The 22,585-nt window shown below is 42.9% G+C and overlaps 1 protein-coding gene and 1 long non-coding RNA gene across 5 annotated transcripts in view; both read right to left on the bottom strand.

The window, feature by feature from the left end:
- Nucleotides 1-22,585, bottom strand: part of LOC309379364 — a 401,215-nt gene that overhangs the window by 163,514 nt on the left and 215,116 nt on the right. The gene's annotated exons all lie outside the window — the stretch shown is intronic.
- Nucleotides 1-22,585, bottom strand: part of HIPK2 (homeodomain interacting protein kinase 2) — a 161,848-nt gene that overhangs the window by 138,747 nt on the left and 516 nt on the right. The window contains exon 1 of one of the 4 annotated variants that reach the window (XM_081928176.1): nucleotides 22,265-22,393. The exons of 1 other annotated variant lie outside the window; for it this stretch is intronic. In XM_081928176.1, the coding sequence (XP_081784302.1) occupies nucleotides 22,265-22,370 (106 nt within the window). In that variant the 5' untranslated portion in view covers nucleotides 22,371-22,393. Of the gene's footprint in view, nucleotides 1-22,264; nucleotides 22,394-22,585 lie in introns of those variants that run through there. 2 more of the 4 variants (XM_081928178.1, XM_081928175.1) reach the window with 2 other exon arrangements.

Below are 22,585 nucleotides of genomic sequence, written 5' to 3'. Positions count from 1 at the left end.
CCCTGTGCCTGCCACCCGAGACAATTGTCTCGTAATAGCTCTGCCTGACAACAGTGTACAGCATTTCACGTATCGTTCAGTAAAGACTGACAATCCAAGGGTGCTTTTCCTTCCTACTTAGCAGAGCTTTGATTTAAACGACCCCCTTCTAAATTTCACGAGCCAAATCATGGTTCCATGGAGAATAGGGGTAACCAAGAACCTGCAAAGGGGTTCTCTCTGGCAGTAAATTACGTGGGCAGATGAGCAGAGAATTGCTTGTCTATCAAAAGTCAGGGCAGAGCTGGCCAAAGACATTTTGCCACCTGAGGTGAATCCCTGGCCAGGGAAGAAAGGGTGAGTGAAGATCTACATTGGGAATGAGCGGGGAATAAAGATCTAGATCGGGAACAAGTGTGGGAAGAGACCAGCAGCGCCTTCTTTTCGCCAAGAGGCCACTGCAGAAGCAGCATGGAGAGAGCTGCCAAAGAGGCAGCGGATCCAGCCTCCAAGGAACATGGGGCATCTGCCACTGCAGCCGCCGCAACAACAGCAGGCGATGCATTCCTTGGAGGCTGGATCTGCTGCCTCTGTGGGTCCTGCTGCCTGAGGCCATTGCCTCACCTTGCCTCATGGGTGGGCCGGGCCTGAATCAGGTGTTCTAAGTTAAAATTCAGAACATCTGCCCACCTACAATGGATGATTGCATGCATATATGTGTCAGAATCTATAAGAGCCAAAGAGAGAGTACTTGGTGTTCAAAGAATGATTACAAGGTCACATCACATGCAGATGATGCGAATTTCTTTTTAAGGAAACCTTAGTTCATCTCTGATAAGATTAATGGACATACTAGGAGAATTTGGAAGTGTGTCAGGGCATAAGCTCAATCAAACTAAATCAGAGCTTTTAGGAATTAACATGGAGTTGTATAACAAAGATGCAATACGGCAAGTGAACAAATTAAGTGGAAGGTTAAAAACATCAAATACATCAGAGGAAAATTATCCAGGGATGTTCAAAGATCTGTTCAAAGTTAACACTGACCCCTTAATGATCGCAGCAAATCAAAAGATGCACCCAAGTTGTAGTGGTTAAAATGACACATTTTGCCAATATTTCTACTATGCTTCTTGAGCAAACACAGTGTCACAAATCACCACAGAAAGAGCTCAACTTGGTTAAATGCAGTATAAACCAATATATTCAGGATTACAAAGCTCTGGGAATAAAAGTGGGAACGTTGAAAGAGAAGGCCAAGGAAAGCTGTGGAGGGCAGGGGTGTGGCAATTCAATATACTTCCATTCAAACTATTAGGATTGCAAAATCTTGAGTGCTTTGTGCCACTGGCTGGAGCCAAGTGAATTTAATAAACGCAAGAGCATTGGGAATGAGCCATGCTAGGGAATAAAGACAGTTTGAAGGTGAATGTAAGTAAAGCTTCATGTGAAACACAGTTATACATGTCTTGGGCAAAGTTTAAGAGTGATCTGACCCAATCCCCATCTCTCATAGTCTTGGTGATTTAACACAAATACTGCACAGAAGCTAGGAGAATTAGCAGCTTCTCTAATTACATAGTAGGTAGCATACCTGTCTTAATTCTATGATGAGCCTACAGGTAACAGATTCACTGCATGTAAACCTTTGACTTTTCATCTGCTGTGACCCATCTCTTATCTGCATTCTTATCTTTCCCATGTTTTTATGAGTGCTACTACAGGTATATTTAGATTTTGTTGGTTGTGAAAAAGTTGCCAGTCACCTTGGACATCTTTTTTAAATGGAAAGGAAGGCAATGGATATTTTAAATAAATAATGGAATGGAATTAAAAACGAAATGCACCACCAACCATCTACCCTCACACACATGTATTTTCAAGTCTTTCAAGTCTTGAGGACTGAGAGAGAAAACGTGAATAACAGGAAAAACCTAACTTCATTTTTGACATAATTTGCTTACACTGAACAACACAGCAAAGGGCAGCTCACCCACAAAATTATAATACTTTGATAAATCTGTTGCCATAACAGGACAAATTCTGTTGAGAGACCAGCTGCCTTGACTTTCCTTCTCCCTCATCCATCACCTAGAAGAATTGCTCCATCCTAGCTGGTTGTTAAAAGGACTTTAACTTTAAGAAAATGTGCTGGAGTTTGTTTGCTCTCCCCCTTTCTTTTTTCTTTTCTTTCCTTGTTGTGTCTTTTAGACTGTGAATCAAAGGAGAAGAATGATAGAAGATGAAATGGAAAAAGACAAGCAACAGCACAGTAGAGATATATCTGCAAGATGATTACCATTTTAAGCAGCAATGGATTCCCCTCCCCTCCAAAGAATCCTGGGAACTGTAGTTTGTTAAGGGTGCTGAGAGTTGTTAGGAGACTGGGAACAGGGGCAGAATGTTAAAACTCCTTTTGTGACCAGCTCTTATGGAAGGTTCGTAACCAGCTGAGAGAGCTGAGATTCCCACTCCGCTTGCACACAATCCCTGGCGTTGTGAGTAACTCTCTCAGTGTTTCTATTTTCCATTCTTTCCTGTTTCATTGTAGTGTGTATGTATATATGTTGGTGTTCTTTACCACTTCATCACGTTGAGTTGTCAAAATGGCATAGGGGAAATAAGGAACTGGATGCTAAGGAAACTAAACAGATGTAGACTTTAATATATTGTGCTCCACGCATACACAGAGAGAGAGAGAGGAGAGAGAGAACTCTACTCTAAAGGCCCTGTCAGTCTACTATTAATGCCGAGAGTAGCCTGTAATTAACTCAGAACGTTCTTGAAAACTGGCTTGGGTGGCACATTCACAAACGCAACCTGCCCTATAGCAGCAACCTGGTAATATTAAAAGGGAAGGCCACTGTTCCCTGCATGCTGACACCTGGAATCCTCACCCTGGCAGCACCTCCTTCCTAACCCTGTAGTCTGCTGGCAGGTGTCCCTTACTGAGCCTGGTCCACTGAGAATGACACTGTGCCATCACGTGGGCTACTCTCCATGTTGCTGTATTGCTGCGGCTTAAGTGGTTCAGTGACTCTTCATCTCAGGGTCATGGCTTTGAGCCCCACATTGGGCAAAGGAGTCCTGCAGGGCAGGGGGTTGGGAGAAGATGCCCCTCGCAGTCCCTTCAAACTCTGCAAATTCTATGATTCTGAACTTCTCCAGCCACCTGGAGCAATGGCAAAGCTCCTCCCTGCCTCCCAGCGCCAGCAGGATTGTAACACTCTGCTTCCATGTGCAGTATCGATCACGGTAAGCCAGTCTCCTGAAAAACGCAGGGCTAAATGCATTTATCTCCCCACCTTCACCCCTGTCCTTTCCAGCAAAATCTCTGAAAATGCCCCCCACAGGTTCGTCAGACAAATGGCTCTGCAAACTGGAGGGGGCCGTTTTCACACCCAACACTCAACGTGTCCATGTGCGAGCAGCCCAGTGAGAAGTAATTTGAGATCTTTTGCTCATCACTCAGTCATTTATAACAAATGTTCCCATCAGTGTCATGTACTGCTACAGCCCTGCTAAGAAGTAATTTACTTGGTATGTGCAGAGATGACATAGGTATCCTAGGAATTTGACTATTAGCATTGTCAGGCATTAACGAGATGATATGAAAACAAATGGCAAGCTACTGAGGCTTTTTTTTTATGATTAACTCCAGGCACTTCATTTGTCTTTTACCTCCTCGCAAAGCCAGAGGAGGAAACGCTTACATTTGTATCCATTCTCCCTCTCCTTCCTTCGTTCCCTCTCGCATCCTACAGCTTTGTTAATCAATTCCTTTATGCAACTGAAGGCCCGTCAACATGAAGAATTAAAGGATATCCACATTTTGTCAGACAAGCGGAGAACGTGGAAATAACTTGATTCATGCTTCGGTTGCACTGTGGCGGTTGTATCCCACTGCCTCCCAGGAAGAACATCACAGCAGAAGGGAAACCAACCTGCTCCATCCATCGGCCAGAGATGGAGCAGTTTCTCCTTCCCTTCCAACTGCCTGTTGTCCCAGGACTGTGTAGCTAAAGGGAAGCACACTCCGCCCCCATCCATCAGCCAGTGGCTGCTGGGCTGTATGGGCTTGGGGCATGTTTGTGTGCAATAATGGTGGGTCCCCAATGAGACTGGCAGGCAGTAGGTCAGCCTTTCTCAACCTGTGTGTCCCCAGATGTTGTTGAACTACAACTCCCATCACTTCATGCTACCCTAATGCTAGCAAGGCCAGAGCTCAGGGATGATGGGAGTTGTAGTCCAACAACATCTGGGGACCCACAGGTTGAGAACCGCTGCAGTAGGTGGAGCCAGAGTCACTGACTGGCAGAGAAACTCATTCAAGTCTTGTTCCCACAAGGATGTGCGCGCGCACACACACACACACACACACGTTTGCAAGAAACTGGAAGCTGGTTTCAGGATTGTTAAATCCAAACGCAGGGTATAAATCTTCTGCAGTTAAATAATCTAATTCTAAATAAGTAAATTAAAACAGCCAGTGCAGAAACTAAATTTTGGGAGACACTTGCTGAGGTTTCTTGGGGGGAAACAAACTGATCAATACAACACACATATATGGACAATATGGAGCTAGATGGACCAATAGCCGGATTAGGTATAAGATGGCTTCATATTGTGATCTCAGAATATTCAGCTTTCAATGTTGTTAAAAAGAACAAAAAATCAGCACCAGATCAGCCCCAACAAATCTACAACATCTGCAGTTTTAGGTTTGCAAACAGAAATCAGGATCAGATGTCTGTCACTGGCTATGAATTGGGTTTTGCTCTGGCCAGTTGCCTTCATTCAAAGGTAGGGTTGCCATACGTCCGGGAAATCCCAGACATGTCCATCTGGGTGGATTTTTACATTTTAAAGGAAACGTCCCGGTTTCTCAGCCTCGGGCTGCTCTGCACACTAGGGCTGCTGCCAGCCCAAGCCTCTTTCCCTGGCTCAGGTTGGCAGTGGCTCAGGCTGTCCTCTTTTTTGCTCTTCAAGGTATGGCAACCCTATTCAAAGGCTAATTGTCTCTTAGGAAAACAGCAGCAATATTATAAGACAAGACCATTTATTTTATTATTATTGCGAGTAAAATGTTCTGTTGAGAGATATTGTCTTTACAAATCCATTTATGTATTTTAAGACATTTCTATAAACCATTCACCAAAAAAGGTGACAGGGTGGCTTACCAAAAAAAGGACAATACATAATAAACAAACAAAAAAATATCATAAATAGCATAATTAACAACCCCATAAAACGACTTAAGCCATCAGCCACTAAAAGCCTGGCAAAAAGGTGAGTTTTTACCTGGTGTCTGAAAGAATAGAGCTGGGGAGAAACACACTTCAGTGAAAAAACCATTCCACAGACATGACATTCACAGGCCCTTGCACTGCATACAGTGGTACCTCTGGTTAAGAACTTACGGTAATTTGTTCCGGAGGTCCGTTCTTAACCTGAAACTGTTCTTAACCGTGCAATTTCTGTTCTCATCCTGAGGTATAGTTCTTAACCCGAGGTACTACTTCCGGGTTAGCGGAGTCTGTAACCCGAGGTACCACTGTACTTCCATTTATTCATAGTCAACTCCCTCCCTCTTTTGCCAAACTAAACATGACACTAAACATATTTTACATTTAAGGCGCACTTTATAAAAATGGAAAAGGCTGTGGCGGAGGAACCCACCAATATAAATGCTGTGACAAAAGGCTAAGGAGAAGCTTAAACTTTCATCTCCGCCACGGTCTCTACTATAATTGTTCCCTCCCCTCCATCACTACGCAAATGGGAGGGAAAACTCGCATTACCACCAATGTCTCTAAAAGCAAGGTAGTAAGTAAACCTGTTCAAAACTGCTTCCAAATGTTGGCTGGCTAAAACAGACAATTACTTCTTGCTCCTCCTTTGCTTCTATACATTGATAAATCCCTGACTGCTTAGGACTTCTAAGGAGTCATTCAACACTAGGCCAGTTCACACCTACACTTGGAAAAACTCAATGGGCACAATGCAAAGAAAGTTAAGTGTGCCAAAGAAACAATTTATGGCAACCAGCTAGCATTAGGGTAGCATGAAGGTTCTGGGTCGAGTCCTATAGACCCTTGTGCTCTGATATCTGGGCCAGGTAGTACTGCCAGCCTTGGGCTCAATGGTCTCCGTTTCACCAGCATTAGGCTCAGAGTCAGGAACCTGGTTTGGTTCCTTAGCTGGCAACGCTAGAGACCCCAACTCAAGTCACTGCTAGACTCTGGTGTCATGACACTCCAGTATTTCAGACAAAGGTCTTTCCCAGCCATACCTGTAGATGGCAAGGGTTGAAACTAGAGCCCGTTTTTCATGCAAAACACATCCTCAACCACTAAGCTACAGCCCTTACCTGCCTTTCTTCCAACTGTGACTGACACACAGAGCAAGTTCTATGTGCATGTTTTCACCCTCCCTCTTCAGTAAAATCGTTTCTATTCCACAATGTTTGTACTGCCAACAAGAGAAATTAAACTACTGCAGTTTTTCTTTGCTATCCTTCCACCCCAATGCTTAAGTAAGGTTAAAAAGGTAAACGACCTCTGACAGGTAAGTCCAGTCGTGAATGACTCTGGGGTTGCGGCGCTCATCTCGCTTTACTGGCCGAGGGAGCCAACGTTTGTCCGCAGACAGTTTCTCTGGGTCATGTGGCCAGCATGACTAAGCCGTTTCTGGCGAAACCAGAGCAGCGCATGGAAGCACACTAACCGTAAGCTTAGTGACTGTCTTATTTTACTAGCCCAATCAGATTAATATTATCAGGGGCTCAGCTGACCTGATAAAGGGTTTCCTAATTTGTTTTTTAGTATTGACCCCTATCAGTAGGCACTGTGACTCATTCCCTGAACAATTCCTAAAGGAAACAACATCGTATTGCTGCTGTACCTGCTAAAGGTAAAGGTAAAGGGACCCCTGACCATTAGGTCCAGTCATGACCAACTCTGGGGTTGCAGCACTCATCTCGCTTTATTGGCCAAGGGAGCCTGCGTATAGCTTCTGGGTCATGTGGCCAGCATGACTAAGCCACTTCTGGAAAACCAGAGCAGCGCATGGAAACGCTGTACCTACTAGCAATGACTTTATGGGCCATTTTGCACCTTTTGCAAAGGTAATTCCAGATTTGCCACAGAACATGTACTGTATGTTCTATAAGGAGCTGCAGCCAATCACAGCTCCCCATCTTCCTGTCCTTATGTTCACTGAATCCACACTTTATATTTTCAAGTGTAAATCTGAAATGTTTTCTGTGTAGGTTAAAAAAAAAAGACCATGTGAAACAACCCCAAAGTCAAACAACTGCCAGGCAAGTTTATACCTCAGAGAGCAGTTTGTCCAGTTGTAGTTCTGGCAATAAATTAAGTAAATGTTAGTGCAGCTCCTGGGTTGTTTCGTGAATAACAAAGTCCTGAGACTTAATTTGAGGTTCCTGTGAATTACTAACTATCCAGAGAAGTAGTACATAATACCTTTGGAGTTGCAATTGAGTTAAATTGCATATGGCAAGAGAAGATATCAACAGTAAACGTATGGTCTTGTTGCTTCTTCTTTTCTAACAGAAAAGTGAAATAGAAAGGGAATCCGTCTGACCGGCCCAGGAATAAATTAGGATACAGGGTTATTATCATGCACTGTCACACACAAATACTGTAACCTATTCCCTCCTCCCATTTGACATTATCCTTTGTTCCAGTATCATAATCTGTTGCTACGGAAACAACTGTGATGTCAGGCAGCGAGGATTACGGATGCCTTGAACAGATAGGAAAGGTAAATTGGGGAGGTGGGGGACTATACCTACAAACAGCTGTCAGAGAACAGTACTTTCAGAAACCCCAAGTGTTAAAGAGGGAAACAAAGCAAAAGCTTTGCATAACCAAGAGTAGAACTCTGTACAGAAAAGCACTTTTGTGCCATGAACTTTAATTGTGTTTCAAACATTCACCTCGGTCAGAAGTGCTTTGCAATTTCCCAGAAACCAGTTATTTCCTTAGCCTTAATACTCCCGTGTGCACAAATGCTTTGTGCACCTTTCTGTTCCATGACTAAGTACTGCGTCACATTTGTATGGGAACTCTTTTCACCCACCAGCACTTAGGAGAGACAAAGCACATATGGAAAATTCAGACCCGGTACAGTATCTGTTTCTGCCAATGAGAGGTTTGGGAGCTTCTGCAGCAAAGTAACATTACTGGAGCGGATTCAGAATCAGGAAAACTTTTCTTCCTTCCTTCCCTATGTGATTCATGGCTCTGCTGACAGGTGTGTTTTCGGACCTCATGTAATGGGAGAAAAATCCATATAGGACTTATCCACACTTACCTTTCACCTCGCTCTTTAAAGGAAGGGGGTCTACATTTTAACGCTCCCTGTCTGAGTGTGGTTGTTATTATTTTGCCCTGAGCTTTGCCTCTGCAAAAATACACTCTTTAAAGCTGAATGGAGCAAATAAAATTTGGTTTGCTCTGATTGAGATTTAAAGAGCAGGTTTTCGCAGGAAAAGCTCAGAAGCACAAAATGAAATAAAATACGGGCATTCAGACCCAGAGCTTTATATTGCGGGCTGTGCCTGGAAAGAGCGGGGAAAAGGGAAGTTTGGCTAAGCCCTCAGTCTCAAATTAGTCTTGCCAACATAGAAGTTTGTATGGATGCAATGAAATCCACGATAGGAATTCAATTTTTGGTTTTACTTAAAATATTTCTATCCATCATACAAGATGGTCCCAAAGTGGGTTACAATTGCAACCAAAAATTCATAACCAGCAATAAAACACAGCACATAAACAAATCATATATAGAAGAAAAAAGAAGCCGCTCTGGTGCAAAACAATTGAAGCACCACACAAATATTCCTCCTTGTGCTCATCTTAGCCTTTAGTAAAATATATTTTTCTATATTTTCTATATTTTTCAGGAGGGCGGGAAGAGGTTGTTATATTCTTTAATATGTGTTTAAGCTGACTGCAATCTTACACACAAACCATCTCCATTTAACTAAATGGGGCTTACTTCTGAGGAGGCATGCATAGAGGTGCACTTATGGTAAGTATATTACAGTGGTACCTCGCAAGACGAATCCCTCGCAAGACGAAAAACGTGCAAGACGAAAGGGTTTTTCGTTTTTGCATTGCTTCACAAGACGATTTTCCCTATGGGCTTGCTTCGCAAGACAAAAACGTCTTGCGACTTTGCTTCCTTTTTCTTAAAGCCGTTAATACCCAGCGAATCCATGCTCCGCAAGACGAAAAAATTGCAAGATGACACAACTCGCGGAACGAATTAATTTCGTCTTGCGAGGCACCACTGTATAAATAGATACCACTATTCTAAAAAATCTATCCTTTAGCTGCCTTTTCACCTGCTAGGAGAGCTTCCCATACCAGATTTCCAAATACCACAATTTAATTATCGGTGCTTCTACCCGATTTCATTTTAACCAGTGGTTGAGAGGAGTTGCAAGTTGTTGTGTGAGAAGAGACAGGGTGAAACTGGATGCAAATTTTTTAAAAATAGAAAGAAATACATGCCTTTGCATCAGATACTTACTTATGTGACTATGGAGAAAGACAGACTAGACAGGCTGACACTCAAAGTAGGAACCATAAACTTCAGAAAACTGGCTGCGGGAAATTTCCACAGCCAATTACTCTTTTCAGAGTATCTCTCCCATAGGGCTAATAAGAATTGATTCCCAGTTGGCATGTCTTAATATGGAGACATAACGTATGGAGCAATTCATAGGACAAAGGTTTCATAGTACAGATTCAGTTCAAGGAAACATCTTCCCTATATTCTGAAGCCTGCCCTATGCTTGTTTACTCCATAGTAATTCCCTGTGAGTTAAGTGGGGATTATTCCCAAATAAATGTGTATTGTACTAAGGCCTTTACTGTCGCGCAGAGTGACTGCCTGCCTGTTTACTCAGAATAAGTCACACTGTGTTCGGTGGAGCTCAGGTAAGTATGGACAGCTTTGTTGAGTTTTACAGTGCAGAGTCAGAAACAGCTTCGTCTCTCCATTCCGTCTCCTTTCCTCATTAACTGTTCTTTAAATGTGTTCAGTTTCTTAACCTTTCCGTGTGTTCTTTCCTCTCACTAAATTACAGCATCAGGCTCCTAATTATAGTTCTAAATCTTTTAAATGAGAATCTTCTGTATGTAAATTTCATGAGTAATACCTAGAAGGGATTCACCTGTTGTCTGGGTAGCAACTACATTACATGTTTTGGTGTTAGAGATGAGTGAACTGAGAGCCAGTGTGGTGTAGTGGTTAAGAGCAATAGACTCATAATCTGGGGAACCGGGTTCGCGTCTCCGCTCCTCCACATGCAGCTGCTGGGCGACCTTGGGCCAGTCACACTTCTTTGAAGTCTCTCAGCCCCACTCACCTCACAGAGTGTTGTGGGGGTGGAAGGGAAAAGGAGATTGTTAGCCACTTTGAGACTCCTTCGGGTAGTGATAAAGCGGGATATCAAATCCAAACTCTTCTTCTATTATTCTATTTCTAGGAACACGGGAAACTGACTTATACTGAATTAGACCATTGGTCCATCTAGCTCAGTAGTGTCTCTATGGATGGAGATCTCTCACAGCCCTATCTGCACATTCTGGGGATTGGACTTGGGGCGTTGTGCGTGCAAAGCAGATGCTCTACCCCTGAGCTACAGCCCTTCCTTTGGAGCCGAAAGTGGCTTCCTATTGTCGTCCATCATGTTTTGCAATGCAGGGACTTCCCGGCAGACAACAGAAACATTTCCTCATGTTTTCTCTATCTGAGGTTTATGAATGTGGCAAGCCAGAAGGTCAATGCAACAGCAGCAGCAGCAGCAGCACCCGAGTTTTTGGTACAGTGCTTATTTAAACTCTGACACTGCAAATCTAGTTAAAAATCAGTTAAATCTCTTTGCTATTGCACATTCTCGTATCCAGCTGGCTCTCTGTCCCACACCCCATGACTAGGTAAGGCAGGAATAAAGGCAGAAGCAGGAATAAGGTTGCATCTGTACAATATAATGGCTAGCTGTAAACCTGGTCTCTTACTATGATGCTCCTCTTTGCTGGGTCTGGTCTTCATCTTTTCTAGCCTCTATTAATGTTGACCTTGCTTTACTTTGTTAAGTGGACATCTTCAACTGATAGTGTCCACATTTGGGTGATCCTATCTTGGCTTAATAGCCTGCTGGCCACACACGGAGTCCCTTTGTTTCCCTGTTTGTATGCCTGCGCAAGTGAATAAACTGGGGAGCCTTTCATAAACTATAGTTATCCATTTTGTCCAAACCAGGTAACTATGGCTTCAGATGAAGCCAGGATTTTAAGCCATGGTTTTAAGTTGGCTTCATATCCTGGTTTGTTTCAAAGTCATTAACCATAGTTTCCCAGTTCAGAAAAAATATGAGAAACTATAATAAGTGGAAGACTTGCTGGTTTGTGTAAAGGGGTTGTGTGCGTGCCTAAAAAGTTCTTTTTTGTCATGGTTTATTATGTCCAAAATACATCTGAATGCAGACAGTGATTTAACTAGGACCTCATGTTAGTGTACAGTCAAAGGTAGGAACTTGAATCTACTTTTCCAGCTCTAAGTCTGGCTTCTTACACACTGTCTATCTTTCCTGAAAGTGACCTTCATTTTGACCTTATGTAAATATTTGACTAGGGAGCCCATACTTCCAACCTGGGCCTTGGCAGGTTCAGAGACTGTGCCTCACACAACCCTACAATACTCAGTAGTCAAACCATGTATTGGAAATGGGGCATTCCTATCTCTCATCTCGCCAGTGTCAGGCACTTTGCACAATTTACAGAAATTACAGGTATTAATTCCACAAGCCGCCCACATACGAGCCTACTGACTACTGTTGCTAAAAATATGCTGCAAATCGCAATAAAAGTTGTCAAGGAGAAGCAGTAAGCAAAGGAGAGAGAGAGATGCCAAAACTAAAACGTAATATAATAATCTGTCTCTAATACAAAGATTAAAGCACACAGACATCCCTTGACACACCCACAGGGCCCGGAAGGCTGCTGAATCCAAGCTGTGGTTGGTGGAATAGATTACCAAAGAACAGCTGAAACTCACCCCAAGACAAAAGGCAACCAGGAACTTGTAAGGCAACTCAAGTCCTTCTGAAACCTCTTTATACAATGAATGAGATTTAAGCAGAACACAAAAAGTCGTATTCATAGATTTTCTTCACCAAACTTCTGTCTGGATTCAAAAGAGTTTACCTGTCTGGAATACCTCCAGACTCACAGTAATGTTAGTGGAACACGTTTTATGTGCCAGAATCCCAAAATAAGCGAAAAAGCTGCAACTTCTGCTGAACACACCTGCATACTCTAGCAATGAAAGTGTTTCTCATCACAATATGGGTGTGTGAGAAAGAAAACAGGGAAGCATAATGCATTGTGATTGACAAGCAATCTTGACTTAAAATACATTTTGGAAGCTATTAGGTTGATGTAAACATACCACTTACCCAGGGTTAGTACTACTCCTAGTTTGTTGCCCTAACCCTGGTTCAGTGAAACCATCATTTACATTGCTGAAACAGGCCCTTACCCTCCTTCCCAGTTGTGTGTGTGTGTGTGTCAGAAGACCCCAGAAGAGAACAAATCGTTGTAAGTTATTATGGCCACAGGGGGCCTATGTAAATATGGAAAAACAAAGCAAGCAAACAAACCTATATGTGCAAAACTAGAGTGCTTCCTTCCTGTTCTTGAGAGCAAAATTCCTCACTTCCATAAAACAAGTCGCTCTTCCCGTTCTTTGTATCAACATTTTCCTATACTAATGGAAACTTCCTCTGTCTATGAATGCAAGGTACAGAGCTAGTAAGTGAAGCATATTGCAAGAGGCCCTCCCTTCTCAGGTTATGTGCAAAGGGTCACTTTGTCCTACTTGATGTAAATCAAAATGGTTTTACTGAAAACTGGCCTATTGATTTTGAAAGGGCCATTGTGATCATCTAGTATAAGCCTATTGGATTTTGCACCACACTTGCTGCATCATGCCAATATATTTTCAGCTCTTGATTAAGAATAAGGCAGCTAAAAACCCAAAGCATGCACCGTTAGCTTCAGTTTGCCTTTCCGGTTTATTTTTTGCTGCATCTGTTTTATACCCTTCCGTTTATCATCTTTGGGAAAAAAGAGCATTTATCAGAAATGCCCGATTTTCTGAATCCATTGCATATCCACCATGCAGCCCTGTAACAACATCCTGCTCTGTAAAGAGAGCTCCTGTTTACCTAAACATCCGGCTCATGGCTGCTTTATATGGGCTCCAGGCAACCAGAACACCATTTGGTAGGCAGGCGGATTTAACAAACAGACAAATATACAAAGCATATTTCAAATGTGCAAAGGGCTTCACATACATATGCAATGTTGCTCCTATTCTGAGTATAACCACTGAAGAGACCTGATTAACCAGGTCCATTGATTTCAATGGCCCTATGAACCATACACTCCTGCCAACCTAGCAGTTCGAAAGCACGTCAAAGTGCAAGTAGATAAATAGGTACCGCTCTGGCAGGAAGGTAAACGGCGTTTCTGTGTGCTCTCTGGTTCACCAGAAGCGGCTCAGTCATGCTGGCCACATGACCCGGAAGCTGTACACCAGCTCCCTCGGCCACTAAAGCGAGATGAGCGCCGCAACCCCAGAGTCGGCCACAACTGGACCTAATGGTCAGGGATCCCTTTACCTTTACCTATGAACCGTACAACGTGGTTAGACACAGCTTACAGCTTTTACAGCAGCCCTTTAATGAAAGGCAGGATTATTATCCCCACACATTGTTGAAGCTGATGGGGATTTATTATTTATTTATTCTGTTATCATTTATTCTGTTATCACCAGGTTGGGCATCGCTTTCCTTTTCGGTGAAGACAGAGGCAAAGTAGGTGTTGAGTAGTTTCGCTTTTCCTCTGTCACCCAATAGTATTTCTCTGTTTTTCCCCACACAGAGGACCTACCACTTGCTTGTTCTTCCTCTTACATCGGACATAGCTTAAAAAAACTTTTTAAAAATAATTTTAACCTCTCTTGCAAACCTGAACTTTTTCTGAGCTTTAGCCAGCCTGATTTTCCTTCTGCAACTGTTGGCTACTGCAAGGTGTGTACGCAAAGAAATTCAGCGCGGGGATCAATAACAAATCCCATTACAATAACAATTGATTTAAGCTTTCATTATTGCAAACGCAGTAACAACTGCAACATACACTTTCCATAAACAAAGAAAAAAATCTGAACTATAAAATTATAACTGTATAATCTAATAATACCAAATTATTCGATTATAAAATCAGGCCACACATCAGCTGAACACATTTTGGCAGCAAGTCTTCCTTAGCAGCTGAAAAGCTCAAAGGAATCCTCCTTTGTTTCCAAAAACTGCAGTATAGATCTTCCTCTCTTAAAATAGCCTCATTTCCCTCATTCATTCATATTTCCACAGTTCAAATGTATAGCCACCTATATCCATAGACAGTTGCCAATTCCTGTCCAAAACTGGAGAAAAATGAAATTGCGTTCAATTGCACCAAAGTGACTGCATCTCACCCAGAAGGCTGCAAGGCTAAGCTTTTATCAGGACTGGCTCGCCACCTAAACAGCAGTTTCTCGCTTTGCACAGGAGACTTTAGTGGTAGAGCACTTCCTTTGCATGATAAAGACGCACGTTCAACCACAGGAACCTCCAGCAGGGGTTGGGTTGGGCAAACATTGACTCTGAGGAGTTGCTACCAGCTCCTAAAGATGGGACAATACTGAGCTGGAGGGACCAACTGTGTGACTCAGTATATTGTACTAGTTTCCTCTGTTTAGGTGCTGTGTGAGAGCTCTGTCCAAGACCTTGGAGAGCTACAGAGTCAAGTCTGCATTCCCCAACCTGCTTGCTCTCCAGATGTTCCCATCAGCATCAGCCAGCATAGCCAAAGGACAGAGGTGATGGGAAGCAATTATCTGGGATTTCAAGGCCTTTCTTGCACAGTCAGTTTAGAAAATTTAGAACAAGAGAACCTTAACAAATTAAAGAGGGAAATTAAGGAAAAGCTGGAGGGGTATAAGAAAATTAAGCTTTCGTGGTTTGGAAAAATACAGTGGTACCTCGGGTTAAGTACTTAATTCGTTCCGGAGGTCTGTTCTTAACCTGAAACTGTTCTTAACCTGAAGCTAATGGGGCCTCCTGCTGCCGCCATGCCGCCGGAGCATAATTTCTGTTCTCATCCTGAAGCAAAGTTTATAACCTGAGGTACTATTTCTGGGTTAGCGGAGTCTGTAACCTGAAGCGTACGTAACCTGAAGCGTATGTAACCCAAGGTACCACTGTAGCGATAATTAAAATGAAAATTTTGTCTAGAATAATTTTCTTATTTAGAGTGTTACCAATTAAGATAAACATAAGATAAAGGGTTGGCAAGGTATGATTTGTAATGGGAATAAGAAATATAGAATTAATAAAAGAAGATGGTATAAACCCCAGAAAACAGGTGGACTGGATCTCCCCAACATAAAGTTATATTATATAGAAAATCAGTTAAGATATATCATAGATGGGATAACAGAAGAAGAGTTAGAATGGTTAGAGAGTGATACATAAGAAATGAAGGAGAAGTTAGTGAATATATTTTTTATCAAACCAAATAGGCAATGGTGGCAGAATATTGAAAATCCCTTATTAAGAAACATCATTGAGATATGGGCGAAATATAAAGGAACACTGATACCAGTAAATTCCCCACTAACTCTGGTGGTGATGATAGAAGACTTCCCAGTAAATTTAAAAAAGGAAATTGAAAAAGAAGCAAAAGAGAAGAAAATACATAGAATAAATGAATGGGTGGAGAAAATGAGAAGCCAAGAACAAATTAGAAAAGAACAAACAAGAAGTAAAATAACTTGGTTTAACTTTATACAACTGGAACAATGGACAAAGAAGTGGTTAAGGGGAAACAAGAACTGCAAAGAACAAGAACTGCAAAGAATATACAAAATTGGGGGGGAGATTATTAAAAGGGGAGATAAAGAAGAAAAGATAGGTATAAAAGGGGAAACCAGTGAAATTTATAAAACAGTAGAAATGGAGGATCAACAAGATCAATTAAAAGAGTTGTGGGAAAAGAAGACAACAGGGCAAATAATCAAAGCTGGGGGGAAATATGGGAGAAACACATTTTGAAAATGTTGTCTATAAGGATAAAAGAAAATTACTATAAGTTAGTATGGAGATGGTCTTTAACACGAGTAAGATTAAATCAAATAAACAAGGAATATTCAGTGTAATGTTGGAGGGGAGGCCAGGAAACAGGTACTTATGTTCGCATGTGGTGGGGGTGTAAATAAGTCCAGAGGTAGCATTGTTATCAATTTACGATGGGGTGGAAGGTTCTCAGGCTATGAAGGACTTGCTCACAGATTTATTGATAGCTGGGATGTAAAAGGGGCAAGGTGAATATAAAATAGAAGAATGGTATAAAGAGGTGTGGGATATAGCCATTAATGATAAATTAACATGTGCTAATAAGGTAAGATGGGGACTATTCAGGAAAAATGATTTTGAGGAGATATGGAAGGTATTTGTATAATTTGTACTGTTAAAATGGAAAGGAGTTAAACCATCGCAAGAGGTATTGAAATTTTGGGAGGTTGGGTAGTTATAATGTAATGGTCTCAGGGGCAGGGGACACCTTTTTATTTTTTTATTATTATTACTTTGTTTTTAAAAAAGTAAAAAAAAAAGATTGGCATAATGGGCCCATAAAATAACAGCGACTCAGTCCCTTTTGTGTGTAAACGGAAGATTGCTGGGAAAAGGTGGCTTCTCCCAGATTACATCCACCTTTTATCGATAGCATTGTCATTAACACGTCCAATTAACAGCATTGGCATCCTGCAGTGACGACACCAGCCTTCTAGGAGTTCTGCTATGTACAGAAGCTGAGAATAGCATTGATCCAACACATCAGTAACCTAGCAGCATCTGATTCTTGGAGGAGCTAGAACTGAAAAAAACTTTTGTTATTGAAAGTAAGCTGAGAAGCAATGAGTCTCACTGTAATTAGAACATCGTCTGTAATGAGAAAATACAGCTCTTCCTGCTCCAGCTCCAAAGGATGTGATGATCTGCAATACAGAGAGGAGGAGGAGATGGTGGAAATAAATCCTTCACTGCGATCGAAGTCCAGTTGACCAGCCTCTTTAATGCAAGGCGGATTAAGATCCTTAATATTTTGCATTGATTTTAGCACTCTGGACAAAGATGCTCCCCCAAGAGGTAGTAAGGGACAACAACTTCCATGGCTTTAAAAGAGGTTTAGACAAATTCATGCTAGATAAAGCTATCAATGGCAACTAGCCATCTATGTTCTGTCTCCTCTGTTTGAGGCCAGTTCCTGGGAATCACAACTTGCACTCAGGTCCTGCTCGCAGGCTTGCCATAGGCATCCAGTTGGCCAATGTAAGAACAGGATGAGGAGCTGGGGGCCCTTTGGCCTGAACCTTCAGGGCCATTATGATTCCTAAAGGTATCAGTATGTGTACAGGTAGAATCTGGGCAATATTTCTACTGCTTCGTTCTCAGTGTAGGGAACAATGGGAACATGAACACGTTATCACATCAACCTGGGAAACTGGCATGTGTCACCCTAGGAGTCCTGCCTTTTCAAGTAAGCATGTTTCTTCACTGGTAGGCTATGGACGTATCTGATCAGGCTTAAGCAAAGAGGGTTGTTTGGCAGAGCCTCAAGCACAGTGGTTAACAGGAGTGAGCTGAAAATGCCCCATTGGAAGCTCAGTTCAACCATGAACACATTGGGCACCCTTAGGTCACAATCTGTCACTCTCAGTCCTCACATCTCAAACATATGGATTGTAATTCCAGCCTACCTTACAATGCTGCTGTAAGAATGGCCAAAGCACATAGTACATGCATTTTTAGCTAATCTGCAAAGTGAGAAGAAATGGTTCATTTACCAGCAGGTGATCACCGTTAAAAATATTGGAATGCTTCATAAGTATCCAAAGACTCCTATGTGCTCCTATGCTCAGGGAAACTAAGCACTGCAGTGCTGAGGGTTTTGTACTTCTTATACAGTGGTACCTCAGGTTATATACGCTTCAGGTTACAGACTCCGCGAATCCAGATATATTACCTTGGGTTAAGAACTTTGCTTCAGGATGAGAACAGAAATCGTGCTCCGGTGGGGCGGCGGCAGCGGGAGACCCCATTAGCTAAAGTGGTGCTTCAAGTTGAGAACAGTTTCGGACCTCCGGAACGAATTAAGTACTTAACCCAAGGTACCACTGTACTAATTGTTGGGTACAATCTACCTGTAGGGTTTCTCTTCCAAGCCCTTTTCCTAATGTTAAGACTGTTTATATTGTGGCCCCAAACAGAAGGTTTTGTTTTGTTCTCAATGATAGCTATGATTTGGAGCAGTTCAGATGAAGACCTACTACTGCAAGCTCTAAAGGCAATAACAGTCTATGCCAGGGATAGGGAACCTCTAGATTTTGTTGACTCCAATCAGCCTCAGCCTCAGCCTCAGCCCGCAACAGCATTAGTCAAGGACAATGGGAACTGTATTTCAACAACATCCAGAGGGCCACAGGTTGCCTGTCCCAGGTTTACACTGTGCTTCCCAAGGGCCTCTTCACACATAACATTTTTTAGTATAAACTGAAAGGCATATACCAAGTAGATGTATTGTGTGAATGTGCCAAATGTACTTTTTGGAAACAAATGTATTAAAAGAGGAAAACCATCAAGAACATGGTTAGCTGTAGGTGTATATTTGGTAGCACACCCACATTTGCCGCTACGTTAAGTTAACATGTGGAATATTCACAAATTAAGACTAAAAACCAAAGAGCAAGCCTGGGTCTAGTATTTCCCATTAGTCATGTGATTTCCTGAAAAGAATATTCAGATGAGAGGCATATTCCTGAGCAGCATTTAAGAATCACACTGAAGGTTAAACTCTTGTTCATGGTGCAGAAAGCAGCCTTAATTTACATGCCTAATTTCTGGAGATTTTCCGCTCCTAAATTTAAATTGCAGCCCACTTTTGCTGAGGACATGGCCCTGGCTGATTCATCCCAGCGGACTTGTTTCTGTGTGCTTTCTGTAGAAGAAGTGAACTGATCCAGCATCAATTGTCAGCCTCTCTTTTTAGCAGTCCTAGCACAAGCACACCATCAGCATTGTGGAGGGAACGTAAGCCGCAAGGAAATGGCAGAGCAGTACTTGGATAAAAGGGCCCACATCTAGTGACAAATATGTGCAGGGGCCTTGGCTCATGCAAAGTGACAGCTTCCATGGGATTAGTTAGCAGGTGATGGGAAGACCTCAGCCCAAGGCCCTGGAGAACCTGCTGTCTACTAGAGTTCTAAGGCTTCCAGTGTCTCATGAATGAAACTCATTGAAATCAATGAAACAAGCTTGGCTAATCTTAATTAACTTGCCTTCCCTTCAATTTCATCATAACTCAAGAGTGACCAAGGGCTGGTTCATATATACATGGGCATCCGGGTTTTTCTCTCTGCACTTGTTGGGCCCAATTCACACATGCATGTACATCATCAAGTGATGGCTTGCATGTCAGAATGGACCATGGGAGAGACCGATTCTGTATCTCCTTGCATCATCTAAAACACAGGCGCTTTTTCCTGGCATCACCCATGCACTTGTCCAGGGTAGGAAACGCAAGTGATCTGTGTGCGTCGAGGAACCAGACCTGAATGAGCGGCGGCAGGAGGTGTCAAGTGACTGTGCTGTTGTCGGAGGAGGAGATAAGGAATCTTCTCTGTGGTAATGCCCTATTCACACATGCAAGAACCCACTGTCACAGCACATGTGATCTGGGCTCAACTTTCTCTGGACTGGGGTCAAAGTCAGGGCCCACCCAAGACATTTTGCAACCTAAGGAGAGGGATAACATGAAGTCCTCCTCAATTCCACCTACAGAAGCCACCTGGACTGGGCAATGACTCTTGCTTTAACATGGGTGATGAGGAGATAACTTCACAATATCTTACGATACTGTAATATAGCTTAGGGGCCGCAGGGAAGGGGGTCCCTAAAACCTCAACATTTTGCCACCACATGCAGCTCACCAGCATCTGCATTATAAGGCAGCTACCTCATGCTGTTCAATGGTAGGGCCGGCCGTGCCACATCCAGTGCATAATGCTGGAATTCTTGGTGTGAGAAGGGTAGGGAGAGCCAAAATGTCTGTCTGTCTGTCTGTCTGTCTCTCTCTCTCTCTCTCTCTCTCTCTCTCTTACACACACACACACACACACACAAGCCCCTCTCCCAAATTCAGCCAAATCATGTCCTCCTCTATAGCTTTCTCAAAATAATGGCTATCAAGCTGACAGAAAGGGGAAGGCGCTGTAATTCAAACCGAGAGCCACCACCAAGGGTATCCAATAGCCAGTGTGGCATAAAGTTAAGAGAGTCAGACTAGGACAGGGGAGACCTGGGTTCAAATCGCCTCTCAGCCATGAAGCTCACTGAGTGACCTTGGGCCACTTTCGGTCTCTCTCTCTCTCTCTCTCTCTCTCTCTCTCTCTCTCTCTCTCTCTCTCTTGTTCTATCTTGTTCTTACTTTGCAAAATGGGAGGAAATGGGGAGAGGGAGATTAAAGTGTGTCAGTGTGAGCTGTTGGGATAAGGGAGGAGTGAAAGCGAAATACGCAGTAATTTTAAAAACGCAGATCTAAAATAACCTGCTCCCATCCCTGCCCATTCAATACAGCCTTGCAGTCTTTTCCATTCACGTGCAACTTTCTTTCCTAGAGTAGACCGCTGCCACCCAATGGTCCAGCAGAGGGCGCTTTAGGGAGGTATTTAAAGAGAAACCTTTCTCTCTTTTTTTTTTTAACACGCCAGGCTGTTCTAGTTGCTGCAGACTATGCCCCCCCCCCGCGCCGCCCCCCCAATACAGTTTTTAATCATATAAATGCCACTCTCGACTGGCAGACTTTTCCAGCAACAGCAGCTCCCCCCCCCGCCTCCCCTTTAATGGAGACAAGCGAGCTTTATACTTTATTATTAATTTTTCTCTGCTTTCTTTTTCTTTCCCCCCAGTGGTTACCTTTTGACCTGAAAGGTTCGCCATCTGGAATTTGGGTGGGTGTGTGTGCAATCATACAGTTTTTTTTTTGCTTTCCGCAGAAATCTATCCATGTGCGCATAAATATATATATATATATCCCGCGAACGCAACAATAAATACATTAATTCATTAGCAGCAACCCAAAACGCACGGAGACGTCGCACTATTCCAGACTCCCACCCTTTTATTTATTTTTTGCCACCTCGGATGCCATCAAGCCTTCAAGATCGGCAACTTCGCAACATCGAGGAAACCGGCTGTTAGGGGTGCGGAGGAAACCCGGCTCTCCCAACTTACGCTGGTTTCCCGTAAGTTTTACCGCCCTCTTTCCGCGTACGAATAAATAAAAATAAAAGTACTGCTTCACGCACAAAACAGAGAGAGACCGGGGAGGCTCGCCGGGGTTTTGCAGCGAAACCCAGCTCTTTGCTAATTAACAGGATCGGGCGGGGCCATTATTGAATATAGATAATAGTGTTATTAATATAAGGAAACTGGATCCCTTTTGGCCCCCCATTTATGTGACGCTTTTTAATCAATGCCAACCCCCAAGGCGAAGGGAAAGGGCTGAATTATAAAAGCGCAAGGTGATTCAGATTAAGCCGGACTGATTTATTTATTACACTTTGGGGGGGGGGGCAAAATAAAAACCCAAACAGAGGAAAAAAACCTTCGTCTGTTTCGATTCCAATGAAAGCGCCTGGCAAGCCAACTTCATGCACTTCTCCGTAACCTCAGTCCCACCCATTCACCCCGGCTTGTTTTAGCTTGAAGCTGAAAGAACTACCCAGCCGTCTTTGGGGGAAGAAAATAGGTTGTTGTTGTTGTTTTTAAAAAAAGCCTCTCTCGGCACACGGGCAAATTCACCGATACGTAATTTCGATAATATACCTGTCTGGATCCTTTTCCCGTTTCGTTCTGCTTTTGGAAAAACTATGCAAGCACTGGCAAAGCCTTGCACGACAGCAGAAAAGCACACACAGAAAGCCATACACACCGCGGCACCTTTAGGGTATTATTATATATATATATATATATTTATAAAAAGACTTCAAGATGAAGAGTTCGGAAATCAAAGTACATTTCTTCTTTGAGGGTGGGCACGCATTACATTATACTATATATACTGTATATATAAATTCTACACACCACCGGCGACTCCACGGCAAAGCCTTGTCAGTTGCATTGTTCCAAGCCGGCACTGAAATAAGACTTTTTTTTTTGCAAAGCACGACCGGCTGGGGAAAGGGGGCATTTCGCATTTGCAGTCCCCTCGGCCATCGGAAGAAGAGAAATACCGAGGAGACCATCGCAAAAGGGGGCGGGGAAGAAGGGACAGCAAGCAGCGCTTTAAAAACCCCAGGCAATTCGGTCTTAATAGTAATATGCGTACATACAGATAGAGATATATACAGTATATACTTCACGCGCACCACACAAAGGGGAGCTATTTGACATCTCTCCTTTCCA

The sequence above is a fragment of the Podarcis melisellensis genome (genome assembly GCF_964234715.1).
Source record: "Podarcis melisellensis genome assembly, chromosome: 10".
NCBI lineage: Eukaryota > Metazoa > Chordata > Lepidosauria > Squamata > Lacertidae > Podarcis > Podarcis melisellensis.
The sequence above is the reverse complement of the archived record's forward strand: the minus strand, read 5'-3'. Positions and strand labels throughout refer to the sequence as shown.